The sequence below is a fragment of the Sugiyamaella lignohabitans genome, chromosome D (assembly GCF_001640025.1).
Source record: "Sugiyamaella lignohabitans strain CBS 10342 chromosome D, complete sequence".
NCBI classification, from domain to species: Eukaryota; Fungi; Ascomycota; class Dipodascomycetes; order Dipodascales; family Trichomonascaceae; genus Sugiyamaella; species Sugiyamaella lignohabitans.
Genome location: NC_031673.1, coordinates 180,718 through 194,875, shown reverse-complemented (window position 1 = coordinate 194,875; position 14,158 = coordinate 180,718). Strand labels below are relative to the sequence as shown.

Sequence of the window (14,158 nt, the reverse complement as noted above, 5' to 3'; positions counted from 1 at the left end):
ATGCCATGTACCTGCTATGCCAGACAGCCCGTCGTTGTGTGTCTGTCGGTGCAGTACTCGGTTGTTGAGGCAAACCTAACAAAGTGGAAAATCTTGTTCCCTACCTGCTGCTAATGTTATGTTATTATTATATGTGACTTGCAACAAAATCACCAAAACACGCGATCCTCGCCCTAACCCTGCACAATTGTTGCACCCACCTGCCCCAAACGGCTAAAAGTCGCGACGCTAATGCCAGGGTCCAGCCTCCCATTCCCCTCCATTTCCACTTCATTTTCCCTCCATTTCTCCTCCAACCCCCCTAAAACCCACCCCATTCGACCCCTCCCGACCTCCCAACTCACACCCGAACCCAAAAAACGCACACTGCAACTCCCCCCAAGACCTAAGTCCGTCGCCATCCTCTCTCCCCCATGCACCCAGCGATCTGTTGTGACGATCACGCCAGGCCCCTGCATCCTCCAGCCGCACGTGTCACTGGTGGGTTGCGGCGGGGGTGTGTGGGGGTCTGCCTCCGGCGGCTGGGGCTCCGCCCCAGACCCTGGTTGCTCCTGCTTCGCAGGAGACTGGGACCGTCGACGAAACGACTCGAGCGAAGCGAGAGGAGCCGCGGGGTCTGGGGCGGAGCCCCAGCCGCCGGAGGCGCAACCCCCCGCCAGGGTAGGGGGTGTAGACCCCGTGACCCGGGTGCATGAGATGGAGATGGGTGGAAGTGGATATTATATTTATTCAGTGCAGATTGAGCGGCGGAGAGGAGACTAGTACGGCACAGGTGCTACGGAGTCGAGCGGGCCTGAACGGGTATTTTGAGAACTTAGACAGCACAGGCCGACTACTGACGATTCCCACGGTGTTTCAGACGGTGAGTGGTGAGTGGTGGGTGGAGGGGGCGGGAGGATGTGCCTCCGGCGGCTGGGGCGCGGCCCCAGACCCCGTTGTGCTCGCTTCGCGAGCTTGCTGGGACGGTGGAGTTTGCTAACGGAAGGGTCAGAAAAGTGATTTTTTATTTTTTATTATTTATGTGGACGTCTGGCTCTGGATATCGTTAAAGGGTCTTGTACGCTAGTTTCAAAGCGAACGGTTACTGAGAAGACTGCCAGATATATTGGCTCGTTGACTTGCTCTTTGGCCACTGTTGAGTGAGTGGGTGAGTTTCCGATATCGTTGAAGTTCCGGCTGGAATTGATTGATTGTATTGAATCGTTAGTTAGGGAATCGGGTTAGATTTCTGGATTTGGCACGGGAAGTTGGATGTCATCTTCAAGACAGCCGCCGGCAAGAGCAGCTGGCAAAGGTGGTACGCCGAGCGGGACTCGTCCTGTGGCTCCTTCTCCTAGAAGAGTCAGTATCACCTCGTCGGAAGACTTGTCGTATTCCACAAGTGAAGAGCTCGATGAGTCAGATGATTATTTTTCTTATCAGAAAGGAAAAAGTATAGCAAGTGGAGGAGCAGGTGCTGCTGGGGGAAGTGCTGGTAGTGGTATCAGTAGTAGAGCTAGTACTGCTAGTTACTCAGGAGTCAACCCTAGTGGAAGAAGCCCGTATCAGTTTCCTCCTCCTTCGAAACAGCTTTTACGACAGAATCATAGACCGAATTACGGATCCAATTACGGGTCGGGTTATGGATCCGGGTACGGATATTCATACCATAATGACAGAGAAGGTGAGGGTGATGGTGAGAACGAGGATTATGATGATGGCGATGTCGAAGAGTATGATGATGAAGATGACAGAGCTGGTCATGGAACTATTAAAGCCAATATGTTACCATCTCACAGTATAGGTGCCGACACGTCCAGCAGTAGTGATAATAATTCGTCAAGTGCCAGGTTCAAGGGCAAGATCAAACACAGTTCATCTAACTCATCGTCAACTATCAAACGAGATAAAAGTAGCAATACCCTGAAATCAGGTAGTTCGTCACAGTCTTCTCCATCTAAACGGTATAGTAGATCGTCAAGACATAAGAAACAGCTGTCAAATGGTACGATTCGCGCCAGTGATAGTGGGACTCAACAGGACGCGAAGAATGACGACAACGACACAACTGCTGATGACAATGATGGTGATACGACTATAAGTAATTTACGAATCAGTAAAGACAAACAGAAAAATGTCGACGACAAAGACGGCGAGACAACAGTGCATGATAAGAATACTACTGGTACAGCAGCTTCTTCTGGTACTGGTGCTAGTGGTAAGACGAAAGGTGGTTCGGCGAACCCTTCGGTAAATACTAGTTCTTTAACCAGTGGGACGACGAATACGGCATCAGCTGCTAGTACTGCTCCCAGTACTGCCAGCACAGCGACTACAACTACCACCACCGATTCCAGTATACTGGCAAGTAGCGGTGATTTGCCGAGTTCTAAAAGTGGCAAAGAACAAACTGGCAGTGCATCCACAGAAAATAATAGTGCTGTGGCTTCTCGAACAGGAGATAATAAAATTGGGTCGGGTCCTGCTACTGCAACAATCTTACCCAGTAGTACGTCGGCTCCTAATATTCCAGTAGCTATGGCCATGAGCGGAGCTTCTGTGACTGCTCCTCCTACTAGCACTATTACAGGAGCTGGAAGTGGCCTGGGTATCAACAGTGGAATCACCCCGAGCTCAGTCAACCTGCCAGCCAAAGCGTCTGGATCAGCTGCTTCTATCAAGAAACCAAATACCATGACGGTTGAAGCAGAAACTGTGGAAGCAGTACCTACTATTGCCGTAGCACCTACTATAGCAGGCAGTGGCAGTCTCAAAGTCAAAAAATCTACTGACAATGTGATGAAACCTATTAATCGCACCAAAAAGAAAAAGTCGTCACGACTTGGCCAAGGGTCTAAAGCAGAAATCTTTGCTGCTAAAATTGCATCTGCTGTCGATGAAGTCCACTCGTCTGATTCTGATGAAACATTTGTCTATGAATCGAATCCCCCAGATCGAAGTGATAGTCAACGACAGCATCATCAACCTCTTTCCAGCTCTCAACAATCGGCTGTACCGAGTCGACCACGATTTCAATCTCGAAACCCATCAACTTCATCACTCCCTTTTACCGGCAGCCAGCAACAGCTGCAATTACAACAGCTACAACAGCAAATTCAGGCTCAACAGCAGCAAATCCATCAAAACTACCGCGAGCAAACACAACACCAGCTCCTACAACAGCAATACCAAGAACAACAGCAGCAACAACAGCATTCACAAACCCTACAACAACAACTCCCTCAACAAACCCAGCAATCTCAACAACAGACACAACCAACTCAACAGACACAGCAACTAACGGGTCAAACTCAACCTGGAACATCTCAACCGACCACGACAGGAGCACCATCGCTGCAACAAACAGCTCTCGGACTTGCAATCTCATCAGTTCCCGGGTCCAGTTCTACTCAAGGCTCGTCGGTTGAACCTAGTGGCAATGTGGCACAAATGAACCGATGGGTGGTATCGAAACACAAGCGAACAAGCGGTGATACCCCCATGTCGTCATCCAGCAGCATCACAAACGTTCCTGTTCTAGAGTCTAATTCAGGTGGCGCTACCGGTACGACCGGCGGTTCGACCAGTGGAGGTACTACTGCTGGCGGCAGCGGCAGTGTTGGAGCTGGAACATTTCTCATTGCCAGAGACCGAGACACGCGGTCAAACGGGTCTAGTAAACGAAGTCGAGGTGCTGGTGGGTCTTCACGAGCCGAATCTCCACGCCCCGAGGATTTTGAATCACCCAAATTCTATACTCACAGTGGACCCAGCCACTCGCCGTTACCACGAAAACTCACAGCCAACCGTCATTACGACTCGACTGCCAGTTATAAAGCCAAAGACGCGACATTACGACGATGGCGAGGTGGTGGAAGTTACATGGCGGAAGAAGACGACGACTACGACGACCAGCCTGAACAAGACGATATGGACGACGATATTGAGTATCTCAATGTGTCAGAAACAACGCCATTACGATCGTCTGGTCACAGTATTCGTCGGTCACGAAAAGCAGGCAGTCTCGTCGCATACTCTCCACATAACTATCAACACGGTAAATCGTGGTCTCAATTCTACTATTTCCGAATCATGTTCTGGGCTGCCGTATTCGGTGTCTGTGTTCTAGCCACTGGATTCATTCTGGGATTCCTCCTTGCTACCAGCAAACCCTTACAAGAAACCAGAGTATCACAAATCTTTGACGTTCTTGTCAGCGACGAAGTACTGGCATTCGAAGTGGTCATTGAAGCATACAACCCAGGATATCTCGGAATCGAGGTACAAAACGTGAACCTCGACCTCTTTGCCAAATCGAAACACGTCACCGATCTCCAGCGTGAGACCACCACCTCGACAAAACCTGACGACGACGAGTCGCACACCATGCTTCTCGGCAACGTGCAGAAATTCGACGTGCCCCTGATATTTGAAGGAGGCATCTTCTCCAAACGGCTGCAAAAAGCAGTTGGCGACGTCAAACTCGTCAACCCGGGCCGCAACACCACCGGCGACGATCTCGTCAAAGAATCACTGGCCGTTCTGCCCCCATCCCCGTCCATGTGGCAACTCCTCCAACAGGCACTTAAAGAACAAAACGGCGAGCTCGACGAGGGCCAGAAAAAGTGGTCGCGAGTCAACGTGCACTCGTTCGACCTCATTCTCCGTGGCTCTCTCAAATACAAGCTGCTGTTCGGCCGCGAGCGGTCTGTGTCCATTGCCAAGGTAAGTCCTCCCCCATCTGTGCCTCCGGCGGCTGGGGCTCCGCCCCAGACCCCGCTGCTCCTCTCGCTGCGCTCGAGTCGTCACGTCCACGGTCCCTGTCTCCTGCGAAGCAGGAGCAACCAGGGTCTGGGGCGGAGCCCCAGCCGCCGGAGGCAGTCCCCCTCCCGCCAGAACTAACCCCGTCCAGACGGTCAAAGTCGACCCGAGCACGATCCTGGAAGGCGCTCTGCCGCCGCAATAGTTAATTTAGCATGGAATTTCTCGAACTTCACCGGACCGGGTGCTGCCTCCGGCGGCTGGGGCTCCGCCCCAGACCCTGGTTGCTCCTGCTTCGCAGGAGACAGGGACCGTGGACGTAACGACTCGAGCGCAGCGAGAGGAGCAGCGGGGTCTGGGGCGGAGCCCCAGCCGCCGGAGGCAGCAGCACCCCTGAGTGTAGTGTAATCGTAGTCTATATTAAATAAGGAAATCTATAAGGGCGGGAGGGTCTAGGCTTGCTTTTGGAAGTACTCAGAGGCCTTGGAGGTGTCGATGGTAGCATCACCCTTTTGCCAGTTGGCAGGGCACACCTCGCCGTGCTTCTCGGTGAACTGGAAGGCGTCGAGAAGACGGAGGGTCTCGGGGACAGAACGGCCAACGGGGGTGTCGTTGATGGTGATCTGGCGGACCACTTGATTAGGGTCGATCAAGAAGATGCCACGAAGAGCAATACCCTCTTCCTCGACAAGAACACCGTAGTCACGCGACAAAGAGTGGTTGGTGTCGGCAACAAGAGGGATCTTGACATTTCCAAGACCACCGTCCTTCTTAGAAACATTGTCCCAAGCAAGGAGAGAGAACTCCGAGTCAGTTGAGGCGAACAGAACAACTGCATCACGGTCAGCAAACTCCTTGACAGCATCAGAGTAAGCAATGATCTCGGTAGGACACACAAAAGTGAAAGCAAGAGGAATAAAAGCCAGAATGACCCATTTACCCTTGTATTGTTCAAGAGAAACGTCCTCGAAAACGCCGTTTACAACAGCCTTCTTGGTGAAAGCAGGGGCGGGGTGTCTGACAGTAGCGACCATTTTTGTAGTTTTGTAGTGTAGTTGATTTGTTTTGTTGTTTTCTAGTGATTATTATCTATCGTAGAACGATTAGAATGACTTTTTGTAATCAAAGAGGAAGATGAGATGTGGAAATTAGAACAAAAATCCAATTAACCAAACGGGAGATTATCCGTCTATTTATACTTGACAGCCGAATAATCTAGCAGTCCATGGTGCATTGCAGAAGCACCATCGGCGGCAGCACCAGCGGCAGGAGTAGTAAGCAGAGGGCCGCGCCAGACAGGCCTGTGTGGTCTGGTTTTTCCTCATGCAGCCCACCACCACCCTACCGGCCGGGGCCACTGGCACGGCGTGGTGCCATTGAGGGGGGTCTAGGTTTCGGACCATCTGCCAACCACAGGCCAATGCATGAAAAATTACGTGAGTCGACGCATCTTGCACGTTTTGGCGGGATAATTTCATCCTGCGGTCCCTGAATCACGCGTGTTCCAGACCCTTTCCGCTGATTAATTGGGGTTGGGGGTCGGCCTCCGGCGGCTGGGGCTCCGCCCCAGACCCTGGTTGCTCCTGCTTCGCAGGAGACAGGGACCGTCGACGTAACGACTCGAGCGAAGCGAGAGGAGCAGCGGGGTCTGGGGCGGAGCCCCAGCCGCCGGAGGCACTAGACCCACCACGGCCAAACTCTGTCCCCCTCTCAACCCTCAATTGCCCCCTGTCACCCCATCACCTCATCACCCCCGTGGATTACTCGTTCTTTAACAGGACTTGCTCTGAGCCTAAGCGTTTCTCCTTATCTCATCTCATCAATCAGCTCCCATTCCGGTAATGGCCATAATCTCCGCATGGGTCTAGACTCTGCCCAGTTTACTAATCGCCCGCCAGGGCTAGGGCCGCAGGGCCTCTCTCCCAGATAAGCTCGAGATTCTCCGGTAACCTCCGATGCGCTGCCACCCGCGCGCTCTTAACTGGTTCGGCCTGCCTCCGGCGGCTGGGGCTTCGCCCCAGACCCCGCTGCTCCTCTCGCTGCGCTCGAGTCGTCACGTCGACGGTTACAGCACACTCACCCAGCCGCCAGAGGAGGGTCACGTGACGGCGCAGGGTCCTGGACCCTGCGGTGGATGGGGTGGTGCCTCCGGCGGCTGGGGCTGCGCCCCAGACCCCGTGGCTCCTCTCGCTGCGCTCGAGTCGGGCGTCGGGGAGGGGTTAGAGATGGAATTGCGTGGTCTGGAGTACTGTATTATAGAATAGAAGTAGTGAAGATAGATATAGTGATAACTGGGTTAACAGAAAAACTTTTCTTTGAGCAAAAGGTTTAAGGACCGTTTTATAATAAAGTAGCGAAGTAAATGGAATATGACACCACAGCTGTTGTGTAAGAAGAAAGAAAAAAAAATTGTGGGTTAAAGGGTTTTGGTCTGGCGGGCCTGGTCAGTCATTTTCAAGATCGACAGCACGGCTGAACCACTTCTTCTCCACGAACCCTCTCCGACCACCCCTTTCTCCCCCCTCCAAACCCCCCAAAACCACACCAACCCCCTCTAAACCCCTCTCCCCGACGCCCGACTCGAGCGAAGCGAGAGGAGCCGGGGGGTCTGGGGCGCAGCCCCAGCCGCCGGAGGCAGCACCCCTCCACCCCGGATTACTCCAGTCCGGGTAACCTGTCAGCCGCGTGAAGTTTTGAGCACCAGAATGAACGAACGGGCATTGAGGCGCGCCATGTGGTTCGACGACTGACGACTGACTGACGACAGTTACAGATCGGATCGAAGACTGAGCAAGCAAGAAAACGAACGAACGAACGCAGGCGACACGACACGCGGCAGGGAAGCCAGGCTCGAGTCACGGAAAGAGAAAACACGCAAGAGTGAACTGACACAGGAACCGCTCGTAAGAGAGAAAGTGTCAGACAGCAGCAACAACAACAGCAACCACGGGCTCGGCAATTGGATTCGACGTCAGTCGTTTGACAGCTGGCAGTTCAGATTTGGATTTAGGCACGAGAGACTGCCCGATTTGCGACACGGATAGAGAGGTACGGTAGTTTTGGGGGTGGTGGGGTGTGCCTCCGGCGGCTGGGGCTCCGCCCCAGACCCTGGTTGCTCGCTGCGCTCGTTAGTGGGGATATTGTGTGGTCGTCGGGGTTAGTTCTGGAGTTGTGAAGCGGTTTGTGATCGTTAGATCAATTGATGGGCTGGATCGGTCGTCGATTCGGGCTGTTAATGATTCTCGATTGATTAGGGCCGGATTCGCGATTGATCCACGATTGACCCACGATTGACCCACGATTGATCCAGGGTTGATTTAGGATTTGATTCGTGATTTGTTTAGAGTTGATTTGCGATTGATTCTCGATGGCTGACGACTGGTTCTATGGCAGGACACTACTAACTCAGCAGGCCATGGTCATTCGGTTAAAGAGCTTTTCCAAGTGTAAGAACAAAAAGATTATCGAATAATGCAGCAGTATCAGATGACTGGTGGTAAAGATGGCGGCGGGGGCGCGGGTGCTGGAGCCGGGGCCGTCAATGGAGGCGCTATTGGTGGCGCCATTGGCAGCGCGCTCGGGCTAGGAAATCCGTCTAATAGCGGAAGTGCGAATAATGGTTCGGCCGCTGCTAGTGAATGGATGAGCTCGACTCACTGGCAACAGCAGATGCAAATGGCTCAGCTGTCGAGGCAGACTGCCAATTCTCCTCACAGCTATGCGAGGAGTGCGGCAGTCGCTTCGAGGACTGCCAGTGGCCAGAACCCCATTCCGCTGACCGTCACTGAATTGGCGGTTCAGCTCGTTCAACAGAACCAGAATCAAACTCAGGCCGCTAAAAATGCCGCCGCTGGTGGCAATGCCGTGGTAGGAAGACCTGCTGGTGGCATGTTGAACCCCCATCAACGCAAAGAACAGCTTGAAGAAGAACGACAACGACGAATTAATGAAGATATCAATAAACAGTTTTGGACCGCCATCGATTTGAGTGGCCAGGGTCTCACTAATATGACCCCTAAACTGTTCAATTACAACTTTTTACAGAAATTGTACTTGAATCACAATAAGCTTACAAGTCTGCCAGCGTCTGTCACCAAACTTGGCCAGCTCAAGGTACTTGATCTGTCTGATAACTTGTTGACTGATTTGCCAGCTGAAATTGGCTTGATGTATACTCTAAGGTACTTATTTTTGTTTGATAACAAACTCCAGGAACTGCCTTATGCTCTTGGTACTTTGTTTCAATTAGAAGTTCTTGGTTTAGATGGTAATCCTCTTAGTGACCATACAAGAGAAATAATGGCTAAAGAAGGTACTCGTGGTGTAATTATCGATTTACGAGAACGTGCTCCTGTCACTATCGAGTCTCCTCCTAGAGAATGGCTATTATTCGAAGAAGATAAAAACAACTCAAAGCCACGAAAGGATGAACGAACCCCCCAACAACTACAACAATCTCGTGATAACAAGGACAAATCCAATTCTAAAGATGATAAGAAAGATGGATCGAGTTCGGCTAATGAGTCTGATAGTTCCAGTGTTGCTGGTACTTCTGCCTCTTCGGTGACCACCACTACTAACACCAGTGCTAATTCGGCAGTTTCGAATGGTCCACCTAGCCAATCCGACTTCTCCATCATGTCATACAACACTCTTTGCGACAGAATGGCCACCCCACAATTATATGCCTATACACCATCATGGGCCCTTGGCTGGAACTATCGTAAAGAAAGACTTTTGGAGGAGATCGTCAGCATTGGTACCGACATCATCTGTCTTCAAGAAGTAGATAAAATCAGTTACGACGATTTATGGGTTCCCAAACTTAGCAAACTCGGTTATACCGCACTACACTGGCCAAAAGGACGTGCCCGTACAATGCCTGAATCCGAAGCCAAGAAAGTCGATGGCTGTGCCATGTTTTATAAACACGAAAAAATCAAGCTCATTGAACGCCACAATATCGACTACAACCTATTAGCATTGCGTAAAGACGACTTTAAAAAGACTGCCGATATTTATAACCGTGTCATGAACAAAGATAACATTGCCATGATCAATGTGTTTGAACAAGTTCAAACCGGCCGTCTTATGATTGTCGCCAATACACATTTGCACTGGGATCCCGCCTTTAAAGATGTCAAACTAGTACAAGTGGCCCTGTTACTTGAAGAATTAGAAAAGGTCGTTGACAAGTATACCAGCAATTCGACTCCCGAAGGCGCCAAGTACCCTAAGCTAACTGATGGCAAGAATATTCCCCTCGTAGTGTGCGGTGATTATAACTCGACCACCGACTCGGCTGTATATCAACTGTTTGCCCAAGGTAAAATCGAGGGCACTCATGAAGACCTCGAAGGACGTGTGTACGGTAAAATTACCGACGAAGGTACCACTCATAAACTGGGCCTGAAATCAGCATATAGTGAAATCGGCGAACTGCCCTTCACTAACTACACCCCGAACTTTGTCGAAGTCATTGACTATATCTGGTACTCGACTAATTCACTCTCTGTAGGAGGCCTTTTGGGACAAATCGACCCTGAATACACCAAGCATTTTGTAGCCTTCCCCAACCCACACCACCCATCCGATCACATTCCACTTGCTGCCCAGTTCAACTTCAAAAAAGTCAAGGATGCGCCTCCTAAGCACACCTCGACCCCCAACTTTGGAAACACCAGCTACGGCTCCTCTCGTAAGACCTGAGACTGAACGAATTGATGACCCTTTGTTTATAGCCCCCCAAATAAATGTGTATGTTTACTGTGGCTGTCCTGCTGCCTCCGGCGGCTGGGGCTCCGCCCCAGACCCCGCTGCTCCTCTCGCTTCGCTCGAGTCGTTGCGTGGGGGTTCTGGTCATATTTTTGGGGATGTTATATCACGGTCTTTTTGCTTTACGGTTTAATAATTAATTAATTCAAGTCTCGGACTTCGGGGTATCGATAGCCGCGTATATGTATGATTCAGCGAATAACTGCAGTCCTAATTGTCAGATCAGACATGCCGCCCAGATTGAGATCTCGGGGCCTTCCAGCCAGTACTGTTGAAAGGGCTTCGAAGAGAGTTAAGAAAGAGGTCGCGGTGAAAAAGGAGACGGAGCTGACAGATGGACAACTGATCAAAAGCGAAAATGATGGCTCGACCGAGGTATCAACAAAATCTACCGTAGTAGTTAAAACTGCATCTGAGATTGAAGATGGGACTTTGGTAACTTCTGTGAAGAGCGAGTCTTCTGAAATATTAGATAAAAAGTCTTTTGTACCGCCTACGTTGAACTATGATCCGTTTAAGATTATAGATATCTCCAAGATTAAATCGGTTAGCGACAAAGAACCGAAGAATTGGCGCGATATCTACTCTCATGTTCAAAAGATGCGTGCAAACACCATGGCACCTGTTGACACAATGGGCTGTGAACGTTTGCCAGAAGCCATTAGCTCGACTATCACACCAGCTGTTCATCGTTATCAGCTACTAATTGCTCTTATGCTTTCTGCTCAGACCAAAGATGAAGTCAATGCTCAGGCTATGGCCACTTTGCGACGGGAATTGTCTCCTGTTGGAGGCCTTACTATTGACGGAATACTTGCAACCCAAGAGTCGGAAATTGACAGAATGATTTTCAAGGTCGGGTTTCACTCCAGGAAAGCTAAATATATCAAACTCTCGACCCAGATATTAAGGGATCAGTATGACAATGATATTCCTAAAACTATTGAGGACATGGTGTCGTTGCCTGGTGTCGGCCCTAAAATGGCACATTTACTGATGCATAGAGCTTGGGGTGTGGCAGAAGGAATTGGTGTAGATGTTCATGTTCATCGCCTGGCTAACATGTGGGGATGGACTGGTAAGAACTCAAAATTATTACCGACTCCAGAACGAACTCGCGAGGCTCTTGAGTCCTGGCTTCCCAAAGAGTTATGGGTTGATATTAACCCTTTATTAGTTGGTTTTGGCCAGACCATATGTATTCCTAGAGGTCGAAAATGTGACTTATGCACTCTAGCCCCGACGGGACTTTGTAAGAATGTTGACCGTTCTAAATTTAAAAAGGTAAAGCGTCCCATTCCTGACATTGAAGATCTTATTTAATCTGGTATCACTAGTGGTGAACGATGAACAATTATTTATTGAAATTAAATTAAAATTAAGTAAATAAAAGATTAGAATATTAGACAAAAAGAGTCTCGGTTCTTAAAAAGCATAGAGTGCAAATCGAGTAAACTACTAGGAAAACAGTTAAACAGCATTGGCAGCTGCGGGGTTGGTAGCCACCGGTTCTGGAACAGAAACTGGTTCAGTTCCTGCAGCCGGTTGAGTAGGAGCGAAATTCGACACTGCAGTATCTCCAGAGTATCTTGCTTCCTTCTCAGCAGCGAGGTTGTCACTGTGGAACAACGGAGTGTTGAAGTTTCTAAGTCCAAGAGACTCAGCTTCAATTGTGCTGGTGGTGAAAATAAAGAACGTAGGTACAGCAATGAACATGCAGATATCGATGACTCCGTAGAAAACAGCCTCTGAATCGGGTTGAATAACATTACCACCCTCAGAAAGACCCCATGAAAGAGGATACAAGAACATCAACCCAGCGACAGCGCTAACACCAAACGTGACAGTCTTGACAGCACCTGTGATGTGACTGACATTACTAGTAGCTGCTCGTCTAAACGAGAAGAACAAGTTATAGGCAGTAAGAAGAATTGAAACAACTGCGAAAACAAAGTAACCCCACTTGTATGTTGAGTGGATCAATGAGCCAATCAGGAGACTAACAACAAAAACTTCCACAGTAAGGACTGTAAAGAAAGAGGTTGAAATTGGAAGAGCACTAAGAACCGCAAAGTTTGCAACCAAAGGTGGGAATGCCAAGAACCATCCTACGTATCTTGTGTAAAAGATCTGTCTGATGCCTGGAACCAGTCCACCGTCGTCAACAGTAGCATGATTAAACTCAGCCTGAATTCCTGTCCAACCAAGATCTGATGCCATTGTATAATAGGCAATAGACAGAACAAAGGTACTGAACATGTAGTTGTAGTAAAAGAATTTGCTTCCTGTCTGAGGGCCGATACGTGAAAACACTAGACCACCCAAAGATGCCAAGGCAAATAATGAAAAGACTGTCCAATACCAATCGGATCCATGTGTAGTGATATGGATATCAAGCCCAAATGGTGGGTTGAGCTTCAAAGCTTCATTTCCTCTTGGAACTAAGATAGACATGATGATTCTTTGCGAGTGTTCAATTGAGTGTTTTGCGATTGAGTTTGTTTAGATTGATTCTACCCAACAAGAGAGGATAGTTTGCCCGATATTTATACTTGCCATCTGGAAGTTACCGGCTTGTAAACCTTGGGGTATCCCGAGAAGTCCGCTCCTGGTATGGTGACTATCTTAGCCTGAGCTGTGCATTGCGTTTCAAAGATTGTCCCACGGCCAAGACTGCAAGTACACTAGCATTCCATAGCCAATTTCAGCCCATAAAGAACTGCACTTTTTCAGAAAGAACCAGAGCAAAACAAAAGGACCTCACCAACCGACCAGCGGCATCAAGACAATCAAGTGTTTGGTTTTTTTTGTTCAGTTCTCCTCATTCTACGACTCAGACTTGGGTCGGACAATTCCCCGTATTATTCGAATGACGTGGTTTTGTCCACCATCATTGCAATCGGCTGACCCCTTGAGACTCAGTTCCAGACTCTTCCAAACTCGTTGCATCTATGGCTGAATAATATTGCATGCTTTTGACTCAGAATTTCTTTTCCGAATGACTGACACATTGCATCTCAGTGCCGATCGTCTACTCTGACGCAAGGTTAAATGGAGAAAAAAGAAAATAAAGTTGTCCCATAAGGCCAGATAACAGACTGGAATTATTCAGTACTCGTCAGCGAACCAACAATTACTAGCTGTGAATCTACTTATTCAAGAGAGAGGTGGAGAAACCAAAGAAAAAACCACCATGCCACCGAAAATAAAAATTCTCCTTTGTTTGCCGTTAGAAAATTAATTTTATTACGGTTCCAACTTCTACTTTGCATACCGTGGAGAGCTAAAATGGGTTAGTCTCTCGTCCCTTGCACACATGATCCATCACAAATGCCTACGGCTGAGACGGATCAAGCACAAAGCTGCGCATCCGAACGCATTGATCCGTGAACAGCAATGGTCACAGTTCCGGACCGACAATACTGAGCAAATATGACATGATCCGTGGGTCGGTAATATCGGAATTGTATCTCATCACTTTTTGAGGAAGCAACGAATGGTTTTCTTGTCTTGTCATGACACCAACTTCTTTAACGCCAATTTGAATTATTATTTTCTTAGTCCCCTTTGTGTTGTTGAGATCTTCTTCACACCTTACCCAATTTGAGGTCTTATAGAGAAACTTCGTTCCGGTAGAAAGCAG

General features: G+C 49.3%; 5 protein-coding genes across 5 annotated transcripts; 3 read left to right on the top strand and 2 right to left on the bottom strand.

Annotated features, from left to right (window-relative positions):
• Nucleotides 1-1,251: 1,251 nt before the first annotated feature.
• On the top strand, nt 1,252-4,881 carry VAC7 (Vac7p; the record flags this gene model as incomplete). The annotated part of the gene is made up of 1 exon (XM_018881752.1): nt 1,252-4,881. The coding sequence occupies one exon, from the start codon at nt 1,252-1,254 to the stop codon at nt 4,879-4,881; it is 3,630 nt and encodes a 1,209-aa protein (XP_018736199.1).
• Nucleotides 4,882-5,192: 311 nt separating this feature from the next.
• Nucleotides 5,193-5,774, bottom strand: TSA1 (thioredoxin peroxidase TSA1; the record flags this gene model as incomplete). Its single annotated transcript, XM_018881751.1, has 1 exon — nt 5,193-5,774. One exon carries the CDS (start codon nt 5,772-5,774, stop codon nt 5,193-5,195), a length of 582 nt encoding a protein of 193 aa, XP_018736198.1.
• A 2,437-nt stretch (nt 5,775-8,211) lies between these two features.
• Nucleotides 8,212-10,449, top strand: CCR4 (CCR4-NOT core exoribonuclease subunit CCR4; the record flags this gene model as incomplete). Its single annotated transcript, XM_018881750.1, has 1 exon — nt 8,212-10,449. One exon carries the CDS (start codon nt 8,212-8,214, stop codon nt 10,447-10,449), a length of 2,238 nt encoding a protein of 745 aa, XP_018736197.1.
• A 294-nt stretch (nt 10,450-10,743) lies between these two features.
• On the top strand, nt 10,744-11,838 carry NTG2 (bifunctional N-glycosylase/AP lyase NTG2; the record flags this gene model as incomplete). Its single annotated transcript, XM_018881749.1, has 1 exon — nt 10,744-11,838. One exon carries the CDS (start codon nt 10,744-10,746, stop codon nt 11,836-11,838), a length of 1,095 nt encoding a protein of 364 aa, XP_018736196.1.
• Nucleotides 11,839-11,985: 147 nt separating this feature from the next.
• On the bottom strand, nt 11,986-12,969 carry HSP30 (Hsp30p; the record flags this gene model as incomplete). Its single annotated transcript, XM_018881748.1, has 1 exon — nt 11,986-12,969. One exon carries the CDS (start codon nt 12,967-12,969, stop codon nt 11,986-11,988), a length of 984 nt encoding a protein of 327 aa, XP_018736195.1.
• Between the last annotated feature and the right edge of the window lie 1,189 nt (nt 12,970-14,158).